This window comes from Narcine bancroftii, chromosome 1 (genome assembly GCF_036971445.1).
Source record: "Narcine bancroftii isolate sNarBan1 chromosome 1, sNarBan1.hap1, whole genome shotgun sequence".
Classification (NCBI taxonomy): domain Eukaryota; kingdom Metazoa; phylum Chordata; class Chondrichthyes; order Torpediniformes; family Narcinidae; genus Narcine; species Narcine bancroftii.
In genome coordinates this window covers 120,838,098-120,859,923 of record NC_091469.1, presented here as the reverse complement: position 1 = coordinate 120,859,923, position 21,826 = coordinate 120,838,098, and the positions used below count along the sequence as shown (strand labels likewise).

The window sequence follows — 21,826 nt, the reverse complement described above, 5'->3', positions numbered from 1 at the left end:
ATTCAAGACTTTATGGCCAACCTGCACGCTGCGAGGGTTTTCTCCAAGGTTGACCTGGTGCGTGGATATCACCAGATCCCTGTGCACCCTGAGGACATACCCAAGATGGCCATCATCACCCCCTTTGGCTTGTTCGAATTCCTGCACATGCCGTTTGAGCTCAAGAAAGCCACTCAGACCTTCCAGCACCTCATGGACTCTGTGGGGAGGGACTTGGATTTCATCTTTATTTATTTGGATGACATCCTCATTACCAGCAAGGACTGGGTGCAACATAAGGCACACGTATGCGTTCTTTTCTCTCGGCTGGCTGACTTCAGCCTTACCATCAACCCGGCCAAGTGCCAGTTTGGGAAAGAATCCATGCAGTTCCTGGGCCACATCACGGCCGAAGGAGCCACGCCCGGCGCTGCGAAGGTTGCCGCTATTGAAGAGTTCCCCCACCTGGACAGCCTCAAGGGGCTGCAGGAATTTGTGGGTATCGTTAACTTTTACAACCGCTTCATCCTGGGAGCTGCACGCATCATGCAGCCGCTATTCACCCTTATTGCAGCCAAGCACACTTGGAAACCAGAGCCTGCACAGCATTCGAGGTCACCAAGGATGCCCTCGTGAAGGCCACCATGCTCGCCCACCTGCACACCGACGTGCATATGGCACTCTCTATTGATGCCCCTGCCACAGCTGTCGGTGCCGTCCTGAAGCAGCAGGTGAATGGACATTCTTCAGCCATCTGTTCTGCCTGCCAGAACGCAAGTATAGTGCCTTCGACCACGAGTAACTGGGCATGTACCTGGCGGTGCGGCATTTCCTCTATTTTTTGGAGGGGAGGACTGTTACCATCTTCACTGACCACAAACTCCTCACCCAGGAGCTTGCAATGGCAAAGGATCCCTGGTTGGCCCGCCAGCAGCGTCACCTCTCCTTCTTGTTGAAATTTACCACCAACATTCAGCACAAGGCGGGGAAAGACAATGTGGTTGCCGATGCACTCATGCGACCAGACATCTGCGCTCTAATGCCTGGCCTCGACTTCGACCAGCTTGCTCGGGACCAGAAGTCTGATGAGGAGACGAGGGCCTTCAAAACCGCCATCACAGGCCTTCACCACTTGGAGTCGGGAGGTCTCAGAACCGCAGGCCAGTGATGGCAATTTTGAAGGCCCTCGGCACCACTCGCCAGACATCTCCACCGACTCCTGCTCCCGAGCACTATTGCATGGTTGGGTCACTCGGTTTGGCGTCCAGGGTCACCTCACCAGCGATCGGAGCACCCAGTTCACATTTGCGCTCTGGGCACAGCTCACCAACAGGTTGGGGATCCAGCTACACCGCACCACCGCCTACCACCCGCAAGCCAAAGGACTGGTCGAACTTCTGCACCGCCACCTTATGTCGGCACTCATGGCCCGCCTCACTGGTCCCGACTGGGCGGACATACTGGCTTGGGTGCTCTGGGCATCTGCTCCACTCCCAATAAAGATCTGCAGGCGTCATCAGCTGAGCTGGTCTACAGTGTGCCGCTGGCACTACCTGGTGAGTTTGTTAATGCACCTCACAATCCCCAGTGGTCGCCGCACGAACTACTTCCTCACCTCAGGGCACACTTGGACTCATTCAAACCCCCACTGCCGCCCAGGCATGGCACCCGCCTGTCTCACGTCCCTGATGAACTGCTTTCTGCGGAGTACATTTTCATTCGGTGGGGCCCGACCACGGTACCTCTGCAGCGACCGTACGAGGGGCCGTACAGGGTTGTACGGCGTTCTGGCTCTACGTTCATGCTAGACATTGGCGCCAGGCGGGAGCTGTTTACCGTGGACAGGCTGAAGCCAGCACACCTTGATTCCACCAAGCCCGTGGTCATAGCCCAGCCCAAGAAGCGAGGCCGCCCGGCGAGAAAGGAGCCGGTTCTGGGGGGGATGCTGTGTGGCGGCTCACCACTAGTCAGGTGAACCAGCCCTGCTTGTAACCTCGCAGCAGGGCAGCTGGCCAAAATGGCACCATTGGGGGTTTTCCCTTCCTCTCAGCATGGGGCTCAGAAACCCACACTGGGGGACCACGTGATACCCGGGTGACGTCAGTGCCCTCCAGCGCGGTTCTCAGCCAGGTCCGGGCTGGGAGTATAAGGGCAGCCCAGTAGCCTGCAATAAACTAGTCTGCTCACTGAGCTCAACCCGTCTGGTTGTGTGTGTTATTGCAGGAGCAGAGTAGCTGCCGCTACAATAACGTAATTTCAATTTCGCTAATGCAGCATTTTTGTCTTCGGTCACATCTTTCTGAAAATCTTTCTTTAACTCAGCAATCTGATTTTCCAACATTAAACTTTCTGCCATATGTTGTTTCTTAACTTTCGTAGAATAACTAATAACTTGTACCCTCAAATAACCTTTTAATGCATCCCATACTACAAAATGACTAATCACAGATTTAATATTTTCAGTCAAAACTAAAGAAATATTCTCTTTAACAAAAGTAACAAACTCTGTTTTTTTCAATAACATTGCATTAAACCTCCACCTATACGACGAATGTGCCACTTCTGAACTTTCACAGGAAAAAAGTAATAATGAGTGGTCTGATAGAACTCTACTTTTATATTTAGCTTGCAGTGCCCTGTAGGTGTGCTGATACCAAAAAAAAAATCAATCCTAGAAAACGAATCATGTCGTGATGAATAAAAAGAAAAACTTTCTCTGTAGGATTAATCTTTCTCCAAATATCTACCAGATTTAAATCTTTCATCAATGCATTGATTAGTATTGCCATCTTTGATTTCCTTATACTCTTGGGTTTTTGACCAATAAATGTTCCAAAACACAATTAAAATCTCCCCCAACTAAAATATTTTCATTAACTTGAGTTAACAATAAAAAAGCTTCTGAAATAAACTGCCCATCATCTATATTAGGTGCATAAAGATTAAGCAAAGTTCAAGATTCAGCAAAAATTTTACAATTCACCCGTAAAACTCTACCTACATTTTCCTCTGAAGATTCCAATTCAAATCATAAATTTTTATGAATGAATAATTTGATTGTGAATTCCATTAATATTAATAGTCATATATTCAATGTATTCATTTTACCCAACCGTTTTCACCTCTCTCCCACCTTTTCAATCCTTCCATCTCCCTTCTTCTAAAATCACTCTTTAGATTGTTCTTACTCTTTACTATACGTGATGACATAACTAGTAGGAAAATAACAAAAACCATAAGAAAATCAAAGAATATTTTTAAAGAAAACAACATTAAATCCCCCTTTACTTAGTTGCCCTTGCCACCTCTCAAGACAACCACAACTCCCTATTCTACATGGGTTGCAGTATGTACCACAAATGCCAACAGATTTTGCAGTGGGCAGATCTTCCCCCCCTTCTCATCCTGCCCCAGAGAAATCACTATATATTATTCTTAAAAAATAACAAATCCTTTTTTTAAACCTTTTTTCCTCAAACATCTGTACTCAAACTATTAACATTCCAACTTATTTATATACAATATCTTAACAATCCTTTTAGTATTTCCTTTACTCCTCTTCTTGTTGCTTATTTGGTAATTGGTCTGCAAAGTGACAAACTTCTTCTGGATCTGAAAACAATCTATTTTGCCCACCAGGGATTAATATCTTCAACACTGCTGGCTGCTGTAACACAAAGCTATAACCTTTTTTCCATTGTACAGTTTTAGATTAAATTCCTTTTGCTTTTTTAAAAGTTCAAAGCTAATATCTGGATAAAATTTTTTTCCCCATTGTACTCCAATGGTTCCTGATTTTCTTTCACTCTTTTCATTGCCAGTTCCAATATTTTCTCTCTTGTTGTATATTGTAGAAGTTTTACTAGTATGGATCGCAGTTTCTGCTGTAACTGTGGCTTTGGTCCCAATACTCTGTGGGCTCTTTCAATTTCTATTTCTTCTTGGAGTTCTTCTACTCCCAAGATCTGTGGGATCCATCTTTTTATAAATCCTTTTTTATCTGCCCCTTCTTCACCTTCTTTCAGGCCCACTATTTTTAAATTATTACGTCTGCTGAAATTCTCTAAAATGTCAATTTTTTTGAGTCAATAAATCATGTTTCTTCTTAAACTCCTTATTTCTATCTTCCAATTTTTCTCTTGACTCATTCACCTGCATTTCCATGCCTATCACTGTCTTCCACTTCATCACTTCAATTTCTCATTTCTGCCATAATTCTTTGTAGTTTTACATCTGACTCTTGCATGTTTTTTTAATAGGACTGAGCTCAGCCATTATTGTTTCCATTAGAATCTTTATTTGATTGTCAAAGTATTTCTTATCAATCATCTGCTTGTTTTTTTCACCTTGTATTTTTTCTCACATCTTCCTCTTGATCTTCTTTCTCTAGCTCCATCTCTTGGCTCTGTGTTGATCTTGCTTCTTTCAGTGTCTTCTCTGCGGCCTCTCCCATTGCCGAGCCAGCATCTTGCTGTTGGCATCCGTTCCCACCGGCATCCTCTTTACAATGCGCGCTGGCATTTCTTTCTCAGACTCTGCAAGCCAACGTTCCACACCGCCCCGGGGGACGTCGCTACCCAGCTGCCCGCTCACCGACTTCACCGCTCGAGCCATCCTCTTCTTTTCCTCCGGCGATTTCTTGATCTCTTCTTTACTCAACATTGAAGTCTTTTCCTTCTTTGGAGCCCTCTTCGAGTTCTTCTTATACTTTTCATCATGTGACTTTTTTATGCTCTGCCTTGTTTTTTTCTCCCTTTTTTCCCCAACTTGCTCTGTTTTCCCTCACCAGCCACTACTCCATCACGTGACCCTTCCTTCGGTCTTTCATCATCCCTGGGGAGTTCCTGGCCCCCATCAAGGGTGAAAGTTGGGGGTCCTTGGTCCCGCAGCAATCCTCACCGCACTGCCAGCCCAAGAAGGACCAAAAGACTTGCCAGTAGGTGTCTGTGAGAAGGGGGCACCATGACCACGACCCTATGAGGGGCCCCCACAAGGTAATCAGAGACAATAGGTCCACCTTCATCCTCGACATTGGCGGGAAGGAGGAAACCTTTACCGTCAACCGCCTGAAACCGGCGGACAAGGGGGAGGAGTTCGGGCCGAACTGTCAGCCCTCTGCACCATTACGTGGCGGCACAGTTCCTTGCAGGGCTTGGAGGCTGAGTGGGTCGTGTCGGGAGCGATGTCTGTTGCTGCTGAAGACGCAAGTGAAGCGACGCGTGGGAGTTCAGCGTCAGTCCACGGATGCTGGAGGAGAATGAGGGCATGAGGATCACCCGCGTGGCGGGAGTTTGGCTGGGTGGAGCGAGAGTCATTCAATCCCCGACGCTCCTGCTCACCCATCTGAGCATGCGCGCATCTGGCCGCGCGCGCGGAGTCCGCAGCCGGCAGTCTCGCGCGAGCCGGGCGGTCGGGGATGCCGGACAGCGACGGGACCCAGGAGAGCGAGGACGAGACGGAAGAGCGGCGCGTGCACAGGTACCGCCGCCATGACAGCGCGGCGGAGCTCGCCGCTGACTGGTGCGCGTGAGCGCCGGCCGCGCCCGCCTTCTCCGCCATCCCTTCGCGGGGCTTCTCCTCGGCCCGTGGCAGCAGATCATCCTCGGAGACGGCAAGATGCGCAAATGAAGAGGCGTGGGCGGCTGGAAGGACTCACCGGGCCCGGCCGTGTCTGTGGAGGCAGAGTTGAGACCGTGCATCGGCGTAAAACGGGGAGACCCGTATAAGGTGGGGGTGGGGGAGAGTGAGGCAGCACTCAGAATTGGGCAAACTAAGATCACCCACTTACCTTTCCAAAGGAACCGTTTCATCTGCTTAGCATTGATGGTCATGAGTATATCAAGAAATTGCATCGCAGTGCAAACATTTATATAAACCACATTTCAAAATTAATAGAAATAGAACAAAGACAAGGCAAGGTGGTGTCTGGTTTCATTGATCATTCAGAAATCTGATGGCAGAGGGGAGGAAGTTGTCCTTGTGCTGCTCTGAGGTCTTCAGGCTTCTAGACCTTTACCCCCAATTGGCTTGAGTGGTGGGGTCCTTGAGGATAGAAGTTGCTTTCTTAAGAAGAAACTGCCTCTTGTTGATGTCCTTGATGTTGTGAAGTCTGGTACCTGTGATGTCGCAGACTGAGTTAACAACCCACTGGAATTTTTTTTTCTCTCTCCCGTCCTGAGCGTTGTTACCTCCGTACTAGACAGTGAGGCACCAGTCAGAAGGTGCACCGAAAGAAGTTTGAGTTTTTCCGGGAACACTCTGAACCTCCTCAAACTCCTCATTAAAGTATAGCCCCCAGTGAGCCGCCTTTGTGATCGTATCGACATGGAGGCTCCAGGACAGATCCTCAGAGATGTTGACACCCAGGAATTTGAAGTTCTTGATCTTCTCCACTGCTGACTCCTCGATGAGGACTGTGCAGATTGTCAATGAAGAGGAGGTGATGTTTCCAAGTTGTATTGACTGTGGACTTCCAATGAGGAAGTAAAGGATCCAGTTGCAGAGGCCCAGTTTTGGAGCTTGTTGACCACTGTTACAAGATCAAACCAGCAACCACAAAGAAGGCATATCACACAGGGGTAAAGATGAACAATTACTTTATTAACAAAAAATCTCCTTCAAACTTTAATTCAAAATCCCCCCTTTTATAACAATGCCCACTGGTTACTATGCAAATTTCTATAACAGTGTAAAACTAATAAATTCCCCATCCTAAATATAACATATGTAATTAAAGTCTGTTATATTTCCAACCAGCCCACAGAAAAACTTAGACACAAAACACACAAGACTCACAAAACTTCAATCTCAACTGAAGCAAAGATCATAAACAAAATTCAATTTGTTTGGTAAACTGAAGCCAAAAGAGCTTTGAGAGAGAGAGAGAGCACAAAATTTGAAGTTGTCCTTGTGTTGCTTGCAGAGAGAGGAACAACTGACTTGGTCCGGATCCTTCTGGCTGCCTTCGGAATGTTCATCCCTTTTAAAATGCCCAACATTCTAAACTGTCTTCCAGACAATGACTCATGTTTTGGGCCTTCTTCCACTCCACAGTACACCCAGTGGTGGTTGTCTTCCAAGTCCAGAATCATTTTCTGCACATGCCCAGTCCATCTCCCACTCTCTGCAGTTCACCTTGGCTCTCAAAGGCAAACTGTCACTTTTTAACATAAAACCACACAACACATAGGTCAATAAACACAGAACTCTGTAACACCACCATTGAGGGAACACTGAATGTTCCAGTCCTCCTTGTCGTAATTGCACTGAATGTTTGTGCTGTTCACACGTCATGTGGAATACAAGCTTCCAACTCGTTAGACCCAGAGATAAACAACAGTCACCAGTGTTTGCCCAAATCCAAAGAATGAACCCTTTTACTTACAATTAGAGAACTATTTATAGGATTTACAATGCCCTTGGTCGCAAGGAAACTTTCATAAGTCATCTCACACATAACTGGATTAGTTGATTGATGGCTCAAGTCCCAAGAACCTGGTGATGTTGGGGTCACTCTGTTTAGGGTGTCCTAGCACCTTCCCCTTTGAGCTGATTGCTCATATGAGTGGAGTCAGGGATCCACTTGGAAGGTCTTCACTGGTCTCCAAATTCTTTGAGATTTCCCTGTGGGTTCCAGTAAAGTAGAGGGTATAGGCTTGTTTCCGTGTGCTGGATGTGATTGGTGGTTCAATGGTTTCTGAAGTTCCAATGTGTTCAACAAGGCATCCAGGTTGAGTTGTGCAAGTGTTGTTTCAGCGAGGTTGCATTCTGTTGGTCGAAACTGACTGGCATCTCTGGTCCAATTTGTATGTGGTAGGGAACATCTCCAATTTTCCTTAGGATTCTCCCCAGGGGCCATACATCTGAATTAGCTCTGTATTTCCACTCCAATACACTATGACCATCATGAAATGTGCTTTCTTTGGATCCATGCCAGTGATTGTACTGTTGTTCCATATCATAATCTCTCAGTTCAGATTCTGGTTTTTATGGAAATAAGATGTCATATGGTGTTCGTATTTTCCTACCAAAGAGGTTTCCAGCAGGCGAAGTGCCTCCTGGAGTTTGGGTTTGGAGTGATCCTGTAATTTAACAAGAATGTCTGCAGGATCTCCTCTGTTGGACCCTCCCCCTTGTCCTTGTTCAGAGCTCGTTTGAACATATCCACAAAACATTTTGCTTGACCATTAAACTGAGGATGATATAGAGGTGAGCAAATATGTATGATGCTGTATCGCATGCAAAAAAAAATCGAAGCCAGCTGCAGTGAATTGTGTCCCATTGTCTGAAACTAATGTTACAGGAGAACCAAAAAGATTGAATATGGACTTGAGTTCCATGATTGTAGCTGATGCAGTTGGTTGGGCTACTTTGATGATTTCAGGCCATTTGGAGTATGCGTCCACCTCAATTGGTAGTAGTTGCCATTAATTGGTCCTGCATAGTCAATATGAGGATGAGGCCAGGAATGTGTAGATTTTCTTAACAAAATTTCTCAGCTGAGGCACATTGGGTACATGAGCATGTCAGTTGTTCAATCTGGTCATCCATCAGGCCAATAAACAGCTTCGTGCAAGTGTTTTCCCTCGATTCATTCTAGGATGTCCACTGTGAAACTGTTTGAGGATTGTAGATTGCAGAGCTTTGGGAATCACAATCCTTTCTGTAAACAAAAGACAGCCATTTGTGTTTGTCAATGATCCTCATCTTTTGAAGAATGGCTGGATTTCCATTTGTGGACAAGTTGTTGGCTACCCTGAATGTTGTTAATGCATCATCTCTTGTAGGAGGTCGTCTTTGCTTGTTGCTTGTCTGATTCTTTTTTTTTTAAACTTTATTTAAGATTTTATAACATGAATAACATATAGGATTACATTAAAAAAAAATTAAGAATAAAATAATAAAATTACAATACAGTATCAGTAATCTAAATAAACTATACCCTCCCCAATAATTATTACACATTAATAACCCAACTCAAATTAGTCCAACAATTTGCTGTGTAAATTGGAATTCCTTTATTTGAACCAAATACTGCTATGAATGACTTGTGATCTGTCAGAAGAGTGAATTGCTGACCATAGAGCATTTTATGGAATTTCTTCATGGCAGAAATGATTGCTAGAGCCTCCTTTTCAATTTGTCCATAATTACGCTCTGCTGCTGTTAGAGATGTGCTATGGCCTTTTGATTCCCATCTGGGAATGTGTGAGAAATGACCGCACCCACTCTAGACAGTGATGCATCTGAATCCATGACAATCTCCAAGTTTGGATCATAGTGTATCAAAAGAAGGTTTGAGGTTAGCATTGACTTAACTCTATTTGAATAACTCTTGACATTTTGATGTCCATTTCTATTTGCTACCCATTGTAAGGAGTTTGTTCATGGATCATGGAGTTGATGCATCTCAGGCAGAAATGAACTGATGTGATTGATAAGACCCAGGAATGATCGTAGCATAGACATGTCTGTGGGTGCAGGCTTGTGCTTGATAGCATCAGTGTTTTGTGGATCTGGCCATTGTCCATGTTCATCAATGATGAAACCAAGATATTTCACTGATTTCGTGAAAAATGTGCAGGACAGAATGCAATCAAGATGATCAAACAATTGGGGGCATGGCAAGATGGCGTAGGGAACAGACATGCCTTCCAGACCTCTCCTGACTCTGATTTATTGTTTTGTCTTTAAGTGCCCGTTAAAGTTCTTTTAAAAGTTTATATATAATAGGAGGTGTTGGATTAGTGCCTAATGGTTTATATGTAAAAAAAAAAGGTAAAAGAAAATATCAACAGACTGTTAAAAAACTACATTTTCCGAAATTGTCTGAGCCTACTTGTTTACAAGAAGCCAGGACTCAACGTAGAATGGATCCAGAGGAGGATGTGCAGAGTTCGGCATTGAAGCTTCGTTTTAAGCTGATGAGGCTCTCTGAAGGTCGCACTCAACAGCTTTCAGAACAAAGGGCTGGACGGGTGCCAGTGTTTCGCACAGTGGCCACTGCAGGTGTTGTTGCTGAGGCTTTGACAGTTGAATCAGCTGGGGCGCCACCAGCTGGAGAGTTAAAGAGCTGTCATTCGACTGCTACAGTGGTGGCACTGCAAAATCCATCTTCAATTACAACGGTTTTTCCAGACATCGATTCAGTGAAGATGATTAAAGAGATTTGGCTTAAAGATAACCCTGATCTTCAGTCTCCTGGCATTGCTGGGGGACTTTGAGAGGGATTTTTATACAAAGTCAAACTGCTAGAAAAGATACTAAATTAAGGGAAGGGACAGAAGATCCCGTGGTCTCTAAGGAACAGCAAGACCCCATTATGCCTGAATCTACTTCTGTTGAAATGTCTGTTAAGGATCTTGAAGATAAGATATATTCTGTATCGAGTCACTTAGCTAATTTTGTGAACCTGTTTATTTCCAAGATTAATGCGATGGCGGAAGTCATTAATGGAGCTTTTAAGCTTGAAACCATTGAAAGATTTGAAATGTGTGATCAAGGTTTAGTCGATGCACAGGATCAACTGCAAGATGAAAATAGAATAATTGAAACATTGCAGATCCAAAATAAAAATTTAGCAAAAAAGATTGATTATTTGGAGTATCAATCTAGACGGAATAACGTGAAAATTGTTGGTATGCCAGAAGGCATAGAAGGACCAGATCCAAGAACATTTTTTACTGAATGGATTCCACGAGTGTTAGGACAGGATAAATTCCCTGAAGGTTTAATACTGGAACGTGCTTATAGAGTTTTAAGAAGAAAATCTTTTTCAGGACAGAATCCAAGATCTGTCTTGATCCGTTGTTTAAACTATTGTGACAGAGAGACAATTTTACGTACGGCTATTAGAAATGCCCAGCAAAATAGATCTCCTTTGATGGTTCAGAATAATCCTGTTTTCTTCTATCAAGATTTGAGTCAAGAAATTATGTTTCAACGACGCGAATTTAATTCTGTGAAAGAACGGTTGTGGAAAAAAAGACATAAGGGAACATTCAGGTATTCTGCAGTACTGAAGATTTTTTAGGATGGAAATTAGCCAAAGTTCTTTGACAATCCTAAAGAGGTTATGGACTTTGCTCAGTCTCTACCAATCATGCAGTTTCAGGAATGATGTAGTCCTCAAGGTCTCCAAAGAGAGTAGAGATGTAAGGTGGGATCCAGTTTTTTAAAAGAAATGGAAGCAATGGTGACCGAAGTGGTAACGTTGATTTAAAAAAATAAATCTTTTTTTTTTGAGAAGAGTTTAAATAGTTTAAATAATGATGATAGTTTAATGAAATGGGAGTTGGGAGAGGGAACTGGGTGGGCACTAGTTTCCAGAAGTCATCAGCTACCTGTGAGTTATCTCACACCCAATATTTTGGGGGAGTTACCACTTTGGGCGGTTTAAACAGGAGGAGGTAGTTGTGACCTCCGACCTGTTTTTTTTTCTTTTTAATTTTTGGGTTAAGAAGTGAAGGTATTTTTATTATAATTTTTAAAAAATAAATAATTTTTTTAAAACACTTTTTGTTTTCTGATTGTAATTGAGAGGGAATTAGGAGGTTTTTTTTCCTCTCCTTTTTTTTCTCTTTTTTTTGGGGGGGGGTTGTTTTTCTCTTTTTTCTTTTTTAAGAGGATGATGTCACAGAAGATAATAAGTCAAAAATTGAGGATGTTGAATTAGATGAAGAGGAAGATGAGGGGAAAGGTGATAAGAAGAAAAAGAAGAAAATTAAGTACAAATACATTGAGGGAGAAGAGTTTAATAAAATTAAGTTAATTTCGATAGAGAATTTTGAAGATGTTATAAATGAAGAATATGGAGAATTTTATAAGAGTTTGAACTTTTTTCTTTTTTTTTCTTTTTTTATATAAGGGGAGGGGAAGGGAAGGGAATAAAAAGTTTATCTGATTGTTTTTCTAAGGGATGTTTTTGTTCTCTCGATTAATTATAAAGGAAACTTGGTATTAATGGAAATTCTGTATTTATGTATTATTAATTATGATTTTTTTGAATAACAGATATGTGGTTGATATATGATTTTAATATTTGAACTTAGTTTTAAAGTGGATTTCATTTGTTAAATACATGTATTATGTTTGATTTAAATATGTTTAAGGGTACTATTTTAGTATTGATTTTTTTTGTTGTTAGTAATTTTTTTTGTTGTTAAGTTTTATCCTTTTTTTGTAAGTGGGGTTTTTTCTATTTTATTTACAATATTGTTAATTAATTCTTCACTCTTTATTTTGGGGGGAGGGTTGGACTAATTTTAAATTAGATGATTAATGTTGTGTTATAATTATTGGGGGGGTTAATTTGTGTAGTTTAATGATGTAGTATTCTAATTTTTATTATCTTATTTTTTATTATTTCTTTAAATGTAATTTTTATTTTATTCATGTCATAAAATTTTAAATAAAGTTTAAAAAAAAAGATGATCAAACAATTCTCGAGAGTGTACTCACATTAAAGTATGTCATCTCGGTACACTGCAACTCCTGGAACATCATTCAGCATTGTGTCTATGATCTGTTGAAAGATAACTGGAGCAGTCTTCACTCTGAATGGTAGACATGTGTATCTGAACAGTCCATGGTGCATGTTGATGGTTAGCAATTCCTTGGATTCATCATCAACCTCCACCTGTAGATATGCCTCTGCTAAGTCAATCTTCACAAAGCACTTGCCACCATTTAGTTTAGCGAAGAGGTCATCAGGCAGTGGCAGTGGGTATTGATAGGTGTCCAATGCTGCATTCAGACCCGTTGTGAAACCAACACTCAGCTGTGTGGAGCCATGCGATTTTTTTTCACCACCATGATAGTTTCAACCCATGTTCAATCACTCCTGTTCAATCACTCCTTCATGTTACAGCTGTACAAATTCTTGTTCCACTTTTTGTAGTGCTGTGTCTGGGACAGGTTGTTTTGGCTTGAAAGTCGGTTTCACATTTGGCAGAAGACACTTTTGCCTTTGTTTTAGTGCACCATCTGAGGCCTTCAGAAAATACAGTTGCATGGCATTGCTTTAACTATACCAGCAACTTTTGTTCAGACCTATGAAATTGAGGTTAGGACATATTTAACAGGTAACACATTCCATTTCCTTCTGCACGGTTTAAGGTGACGGAACAATCAACTGAACCAAACAACTCCAGGAACTGCCCCTACCCCTCTCCCACAGAAGTGTTTTGTGCCGTGTTTTCAGTTGGAGTCACCATCTTTTCTTTGATATTAGGGTAATGTCAGACCCTGTATCAATTTGAAGCCTCACTAGGATGAATGTGAACTTTCACATATTTCCTGCATTTGGCACTAGCTGTGATAGGTTTCACTTACTTATCAAGTGTTGTGCATCTTCCAGCTCTACAGCATTCTGCTTTGTGACCCAGGTGTTTGCATTTACTGCAGCGTTGACAGTCACACACATAGCGCCACTCATTACAGTTCTAACAGGGGCTGGGCGGGTCACATTTTTGTCTAGTGGGGTCTGCTGAGGACTGTCTGGACACAACTGCTTGAAGATGGGTGGGCCGCTTCCAACATTTTGCTGTTGACAAAGACTAGACATTTCAACTGGTCTTCAGTCAGCGTAGGGAGTTTAAAATGCTCACATTGTCGATTCACCATACCCGTGTATGTCACCAAATCTTTTGTATCTTAGTCATTTTGAGGCACTGATACTGAATGTTGAACAGTGATGTTTGCTCAGCGAATATTTCTGTCAACACGTTGTGTTTCCCTGAAACTGAGCTCGCAGGGAAGTTTTGGCAGAATGAAGATCAGTGTGGACTAGAAGGGCCAAATTGGCCTGTTTCCATGCTGTAATTGCTATATGGTTGTTATATAGTTATTAAAGCATCTGCCAAATTTGAATCAACTTAGAAAAGGGAACAGCTGTCATCATGGGAGACTTTAATTTGCATATAGATTGGACTAGTCAAATTGGTAAAAATAGAGAGGAGGAGGAATTCCTTTAATGTTTACGGGACGGTTATCTAGACCAATATGTCGAGGAACCAACTCGGGAGCAGGCCATTTTAGATTGGGTATTATGCAATGATAAGGGGCTAATCAGCAATCTTGTTGTGCGAGGCCCTTTGGGTAGGAGCGATCACAATATGATCGAATTCTCACTCGACATGGAGAGTGATGAAATTAAAACCGAGACTAAGGTCCTGAATTTAAATAAAGGGAATTATGATGGTATGAGACGGGAGTTGAGTAAGATTGATTGGGTGGTGTTTATGGGGGAGTTGACTGTGGATAGACAATGGAAAGCATTCACAGATCTAATGGAGAAATTGCAAAAATCGTTTATACCGGTTTGGCATAAAAATAAACCAAAAAAGGTGACTCAACTGTGGATAACAAGGGAAATTAGAGACAGCATTGGGTCCAAAGAGAGAGCATATCAATTGGCCAAAAAAACTACCACAACCGAAGACTGGGAGCAGTTCAAGATGCAGCAAAGGAGGACAAAGGGATTAATCAAGAGAGCAAAAATAAATTACGAAAGTAAGCTTGCGGCAAATATAAAAACCGACTGCAAAAGCTTTTATAAATATGTCAAGAGGAAAAGATTGGTGAAATCCAGAGTAGGTCCTTTGCAGTCGGAATCAGGGGAATATATAATGGGGAATAAGGAAATGGCAGACCAATTAAATTCTTACTTTAGTTCTGTTTTTACAAGAGAAGATACAAATAAGCTCCCAAGGATGTTGGGAAACATAGAGACTAATGCAAGGGAGGAACTGAAAGAAATCAGTATCTCTAAGGACATGGTCTTGGGGAAATTGATGGGATTGAAGGCAGATAAATCCCAAGGGCCTGATAATCTACATCCTAGGGTACTCAAGGAAGTGTCCATTCAGATAGCAGATGCTTTAAGAATTATTTTCCAGAACTCGATAGACTCAGGATCAGTACCCATGGATTGGAGGGTAGCTAATGTTACCCCACTATTTAAAAAGGGGGGTAGAGAAAAAGCGGGGAATTATCGGCCGGTGAGCCTTACATCAGTACTGGGCAAAATGATGGAATCCATTATTAAGGGTGTAATAGCGGAGCATATGACTAGCAGAGAAGGGATCGGACGGAGTCAACATTGATTTACAAAAGGTAAATCGTGCTTGACAAATCTATTGGAATTCTTTGAGATGGTGACAGGTAAAATAGATGGGGGAGAGCCAGTGGATGTGGTGCACCTGGACTTCCAAAAGGCTTTCGATAAAGTCCCGCATAAACGACTGGCTTCCAAAATCAAGGCTCATGGGATTGGGGGCAAAGTATTGATGTGGATTGAGAACTGGCTGGCAGGTAGAAGACAGAGAGTTGGGATAAATGGCTCATTTTCTGAGTGGCAGGCGGTGACCAGTGGGATCTGTACTGGGACCCCAGCTGTTCACAATTTACATTAATGATCTGGATGAGGGGATTGGATGTAATATCTTCAAATTTGCAGATGACACTAAGCTAGGAGGGGTTGTGTGCATGGAAGAGGGGGTCAGGAAGCTCCAGTGTGATTTGGATAAATTGAGGGACTGGGCAGATACATAGCAAATGCACTACAATGTGGATAAATGTGAGGTTATCCACTTTGGTAATACAAACCGGAGGGCAGATTACTATTTGAATGGCAATAGATTAAGAGATGGGGAAGTGCAGAGAGACCTAGGGGTACTTGTACATCAGTCTCTGAAGGCAAGCATGCAGGTACAGCAGGCGGTTAAAAAGGCAAATGGTATGTTGGCCTTCATATCAAGAGGGTTTGAGTATAGGAACAAGGATACCTTACTGCAGCTGTACAGTGTCTTGGTGAGACCCCAACTGGAGTATTGTGTGCAGTTTTGGTCACCTTATCTAAGGAAGGATGTTCTTGCAATGGAGGGAGTGCAGAGGCGATTCACCAGGCTGATACCTGGAATGGCAGGAATGACTTATGAGGAAAGATTGCGCAAATTGGGATTGTACTCGCTGGAGTTTAGAAGATTGAGAGGGGATCTCATAGAGACATATAAAATTCTGGCAGGACTGGACAGAATGGATGCAGATGGGATGTTTCCATTGATGGGAAAATGCAGAACCCGGGGCCATGGTTTGAGGATAATAGGCAAACCATTTAGGACCGAGATGAGGAGGAATTTCTTTACCCAGAGGGTGGTGAATCTGTGGAATTCATTGCCACAGAGGGCAGTGGAGGCAGGTTCATTAAATATATTTAAGAGGGAATTAGATATATTTCTTCAGTATAAGGGTATTAAAGGTTACGGAGCGAAGGCGGGGACGGGGTACTGAACTTTAAGATCAGCCATGATCTCGTTGAATGGCGGAGCAGGCTCGAAGGGTCGAATGACCTACTCCTGCTCCTATCTTCTATGTTTCAGGCTCACCTTCCACAATGCTGGAATCCCATTGGACATTTTCTCTCCCAGCTGGTCAGTTAGACTCCTATTTCTTCAGAGTTTTTCTGCTGCTGCTTGAGGATGGCTCTGCAGCTGTTCCATTGTGACTGACTTTATCACCTTGTCGCGAAAATGTTGTAAATGTGCCAAATGTTTGTGCTGTACACGTGTTTTGTAGAATACAAGCTTCCACCATTAGACCCAGAGAGAAACGACAGACACCAGTGTTTTCCTAAATCCAAAGAGTAAAAGCTTTTATTTACAATTAGCCAACTATTTATAGTATTTACAATGCCCTTGGTCCTGAAGAAACTCTCGTGAGCCATTTCACACATGTGACTGGATTAGTTGATTGATGGCAATGGTGGTCACTCTGTTTAGGGTGTGTTAGTACTCATATTTTTTCCATTTGCCTACTAACCTTTTCTTGTCTGGTTATTGTCCATTCTAATGATTCCATAATCTGCAGCCTATTGTAACCACTTAACATCTCCTAGCCTCTGTTGTTATTTCCTTCAATTGCTCTTCTGCCTGATTCTATCTGCCCATCAACTCTTCACTTAGATCAACCTATTGCTGAACAGATGGAAGAGGCTTCCATGCAAAGTAGTTGATATATGGAATAAGCTGCCAGATGGTGTCAGTAATAATTGCTACATTTAAAAGACATTTGGCACTTGTTTAGCCAAACCATAAAAGAATAAAGCCGTAGTGCAGGCAAATGGAAATAGTGCAGGTAGGGTAGGTATGGTGTGCTGAATGGCTCATTTCTGTGCTGTACAACTCATGACTTTTATCCTTGAAGTAGCTGTTAAATGTCATTTGTACTTCTAATCATGATATATTTGCTAAATTATAAACTTATTGCAATTTTTCTTGCTCTCTTGTAGGATGCTGTTCATTGATAAGAATGCTTTTCAACTGAATTACACAATGAGTGATTTCACTCCAGAGACAGAAGCACAATTTGGAGGTAGTATTTTTATTTTTGTATATTATATCTATTTTGTATTTTTCTGTCCATTTTCCTCTTCTCTGTAAGCATTTTTTTTAAAGAGAAGATTCGTCATATCAGGAATTGTTTTGTATCTCTACCACACAATCATTATTTGTTCATATTCTAGAAAGGGTGTCATAACTGTGTTATGAGTCCAGAGGACCTCAAAACCCAGCGGCAATAGATACGCACCACGACAAAGGGTTACGTAAACAAAAGTTGCTTTTAATTATCTTTGAACGTGCAAGTAGAATCAAACTTTAACTTATCTCTGTCGACTCACTTAACCCTCTTCTAATTCTAAACGCATGTGTGTGTGTAAGTTCAGCAAAGTTCTTTAGTTCACAGTCCAATCTCACTGGTTTCAGGCAATTCTTGGACTGTGCACAGAAGTTAGCATTAATAAAGTTCACCAGGCTTTGATGCTTAACAGGTAAATGGTTACCACTCAGAAAGGTTCTTGTTGGTTTTCAGAGAGAGAGTTTTTCTTGTTCCAGGTCATCCATAAATGATTCCTTTTTAATCAACCACCCCAGTGTCTTGCTGATGAAACTTGCCCCCTTCAGGGTTCTCCAGATGATAACCTTTTTCTTTCAGGTCACCACAAAGTTCCTTTCTGTTTCTCCTATTCCAAGGAAAACACTGGGCAGCTAGTCCTTTCCTTTGACCAAGCTGTCTTCCAAAGCTTGCCACCTTGTCCCTCTGGAACTGATGTCTGTGTCTCTCCTCTCTTTCTCTCTCACTCTCTCCTCTCTGAGAGCAAAGCCTGTTTTGTTTCTGCTCTCTGCCCATAAAAATCACATGACTTTCCAAACAGTAAATTCTGTTTTCCAGACAAAGCTGCCACTGTGTGTTGTTACATTTGTTGCCTTTTGCTAATGACAGTCCATCATTAGCCTCTGAGCACTCTTGCAAAAGCTCCTGTAAAAATTCTGTGTTTTAAAGTGTTTGTATGTGACCAATTTTTTAATAATTTCTCCAGCAGCAGTCCCAAATTACCCATTAGTAGCAAGAGAGAGAACATTTTATCCATGAAATTAATCTTCAAATATGATGCAAAGCTAGAGAAATTGGGCTCATTGTTACAAAAGATTGTGGCTAATTGACAGGTGTCAGTGTGGGAAATTTCTCATCCATGGACTCCATCACTGGACTGCATGACCTATCTGAGTGAAATGTAGAAATGCCAACAGTTGTATCATTTAATGCTGACATACTTTTGCAAACCCCAGGAGGTTAATTAAGTTTATTTGTCACAAAATAAATAGTACAGTGGTGGGAGTTCTCTGAACATACTAATAACTTATCTAACAATTATACAGACATTTGAAGAATATCTAAATGGAGGGGGACTAATATGCTTGTGGGAAGGTTTGCTAGTGCTGCTCTGGGAGGGGGGGGGTTCAAACTTGATTTGCAGGGGGGGGGGATAGGAACCACTGTGCCAGAGTAGATAGGGGAGTTGGGGGTGGAAAGATGAAGTGAAGATTGCACGTAACATCAGAAGTTAAAGGGATGTCAATTTTCTCAGATGGATCTATTTCAATGCAAGAAATATTGTAAGAAAGGAAGAAGAGCTTAGAGCATGGATTGGTATGTGAAATTATGACATTATGGCGATCAGTAAAACTTGGTTGTAGGGGGGCAAGACTGTCAGCTCAATGTTTGAGGCTTCTTTTGTTTCAGATGCGATAGAGCGGGGGTGGAGGGAATAAAAGGGAGAGGAGTGGCATTACTTGACAGGGAAAATATCACAGCTGTGCTCGAGGGTATATGGGTGAAACTGAGAAACGGAAAAGTTATGACCACACCCGTGTGGTTGTATTATCAACTGCCTGTTAGGGAGAATTGGAGGAGCAAATCTGTAGGGAGATAGCAAACAGCTACAGCAAACAAAGTTGTGATAGATTTTAACTTCCCACATGTTGACTGGGACTCCCAAACATTAAAAAGGATGGATGGTTGGAGTTTGTCAAATATATTCAGGAAAGTTTTTAAATCAATATCTGGTACATAGAACACTACAGCATAATACAGGGCCTTCGGCCCTCAATGTTCCACTGACCCATATATTCCCAAAAAAAATACTAAACCCTCCCTTCCCCATAACCCTCTAATTTTCCTCCATCCATGTGCCTGTCTAAGAGTCTTAAATGCCCCTAATGTTTCAGCTTCCACCACCATCCCTTGCAAGGCATTTCAGGCACCCAAAATACTGCATTTAAATAAAAATATACAAACTTACCCTGCTATTTCCCTAAACTTCCCTCCCTTCATTTTGTACATATATCTTCTGTTATTTCCTATTCTTGCCCTGGGAAATAGGCACTGGCTGTCCACCTTATGTATATCTTTATTGTCTCCTCTCATCCTTCTGTGCTCCAAAGAAAAAAGTCCTAGCTCTGCTAACCTTGCCTCATAAGACTTGCTTTCCAATCCAGGTAACATCCTGGTAAATGTCCTCTGCACTCTCTCCATAGCTTCAACATCCTTTCTATAATGGGGTGATGAGAACTGAACACAACACTCAAGAGATTTGTAGAATTGCAACATGACCTCTCTACTCAATTACCCATTAATGAAGCCCGCATCTCATAGGCCTTCTTAACTATCCTACCAACTAGACAACTAGAGAGGGTGCAATACTGGATCTTCTATGAGGGAATAAGACAGGATAGGCGACAGAAGTATGTGTAGTGGAACATTTTGGGCCCAGTGATCATAATACCATTAGTTTCAAGTTAATTATGAAGAAAGATGGGTATGGGCCTTGGGTTGAGATCTTAAATTGGAGAAAGGCCATTTTTGAGGAAATGAGAAAGGATCTAGAATGCTTGGATTGGGATAAGTTGATTTTAGGCAAGGATGTGTGAGGTAAGTAGAAGACCTCCAAAGGTGAAATGTTGAGAGTACAATTTGTATGTTCCTATCAAGATGAACTAGCATAGGGAACCTTGGATTTTGAGGGTTATTGGGGATCTGGTTCAGAAGAAGAGAGTGGTGAAAAGCAGGTATAGGGAACAGAGAAAATTAGGTACCCGAGACGTATAAATATAGCAAAAAAAAAGTTTGAAAAAGGAATTGGGAAGGCTAATTGGGGTGGCGTAGTGGTTAGCACAATGTTGTTACAGTGCCAGTGACCCGTGTTTGAATCCGAAGCTGTCTAAGGAATTTGCATGTTCTTGCCTTGTTTGTGTGGGTTTCCTCTGGGTGCTCCAGTTTCTTCCCACCCTTAAAATGTACTGGGTTGCAGATCAATTAGGTGTTATTGGGCAGCACTGGTTCAATGGCTAAAAAGGCCTGTTACTGTACTATATGTCTAAATTTAAAATAAAAGAAGACGTTAGGTTGCCTTGGCAAACAATGTGAAGGAAAGTTTTAAGGGTTTCTACAGGCATTTAAAGAGAAAAGTAAAATTAAGGGACAAATTTGGACCCCTTGAAGATCAGACTGATTGGCTATGTATGGAGTCAGAAGAGATGGGGAGATCTTGTATGGTTTTCCTGCATCAGTATTTACTCAGGAAATTGGTACAGTGTTTAAGGAACCTATACAGATTGAAGAAGAGATGATGCTATCTTAAAGCAGCATAAATCAAAGTATTTATTTTAGGAGTTGGGATATTATGGTAAAGTTGTGTAAGTCATTGGTGAAGCCAAATTTGGAGTATTGTGTGTAGTTTTAGTCACCCAACTACAGGAAAGATATTAATAAAATAGAGTGCAGAGAAAATATATTCGGATGTTGGGCGGACTTCAGGAACTGAGTTACAGGTTGGACTTTATTCCCTGGAGTGTAGAAGAATGAGGGGAGATTTGATATATGCATTTAAAATTCTGAGGTGTCTAGACAGTGTAAATGTAGGTAGGCTTTTTCCACTGAGGTTAGGTGAGATACGAACTGGAGGACATGGGTTAAGGGTGAAAGGGAAAGATTTAGAGGGAACATGAGGGAGAACTTCACACGGAGTATAGAGTGAGCTGCCAGGTGAGGTGATGAATGGGGCTCAATTTTATTTTTTAAGAAGAATTTGGACAGGTACATAGTTTGATGGCTTATGGAGGGCTATGGTCAGGGTGCAGGTCAGTGCGATTAGGTAGAATAATAGTTTGGCACGGGCTGGAAAATTTGAAGGGACTGTTTCTGTGGTGTCTTGTTATATGGTTCCATAATCTTCAGAGAAGATGATTACAATGAAAAGGAAGATAAATTAGCGCTGTAGAAGATCATTGTTTTGGTGCTCCATCAGGAGTCTCATGATTGCAGGGAAGGACCTGCTTGTATGTCTGTTGATGTCTGCTTTCACACTCTTGAGCCTTCTTGGATTGAAGGAGGGAGAAGTGAGAGGGGTGATGGTTTTTTTAGTACGTTGGCTGCCTTTCCTTGGCAATGAGAGATATAGATGGAATCCATGGACGAGAGAAAAGTTTTTGTTCTGAGAAGCAATCACTAT

General features: G+C 42.1%; 1 protein-coding gene across 7 annotated transcripts in view; it reads left to right on the top strand.

The window, feature by feature from the left end:
- The window catches only part of LOC138763363 (ankyrin repeat domain-containing protein 31-like), a 163,936-nt gene that overhangs the window by 27,928 nt on the left and 114,182 nt on the right, over positions 1-21,826 (top strand). For 2 of the 7 annotated variants that reach the window (XM_069937388.1, XM_069937378.1), the window contains exons 1-2: positions 5,085-5,457; positions 17,267-17,349. In XM_069937388.1, coding sequence (XP_069793489.1) covers positions 5,396-5,457; positions 17,267-17,349 — 145 coding nt within the window. In that variant the 5' untranslated portion in view covers positions 5,085-5,395. Of the gene's footprint in view, positions 1-5,084; positions 6,558-17,264; positions 17,350-21,826 lie in introns of those variants that run through there. The other 5 variants (XM_069937367.1, XM_069937394.1, XM_069937399.1 and 2 more) reach the window with 5 other exon arrangements.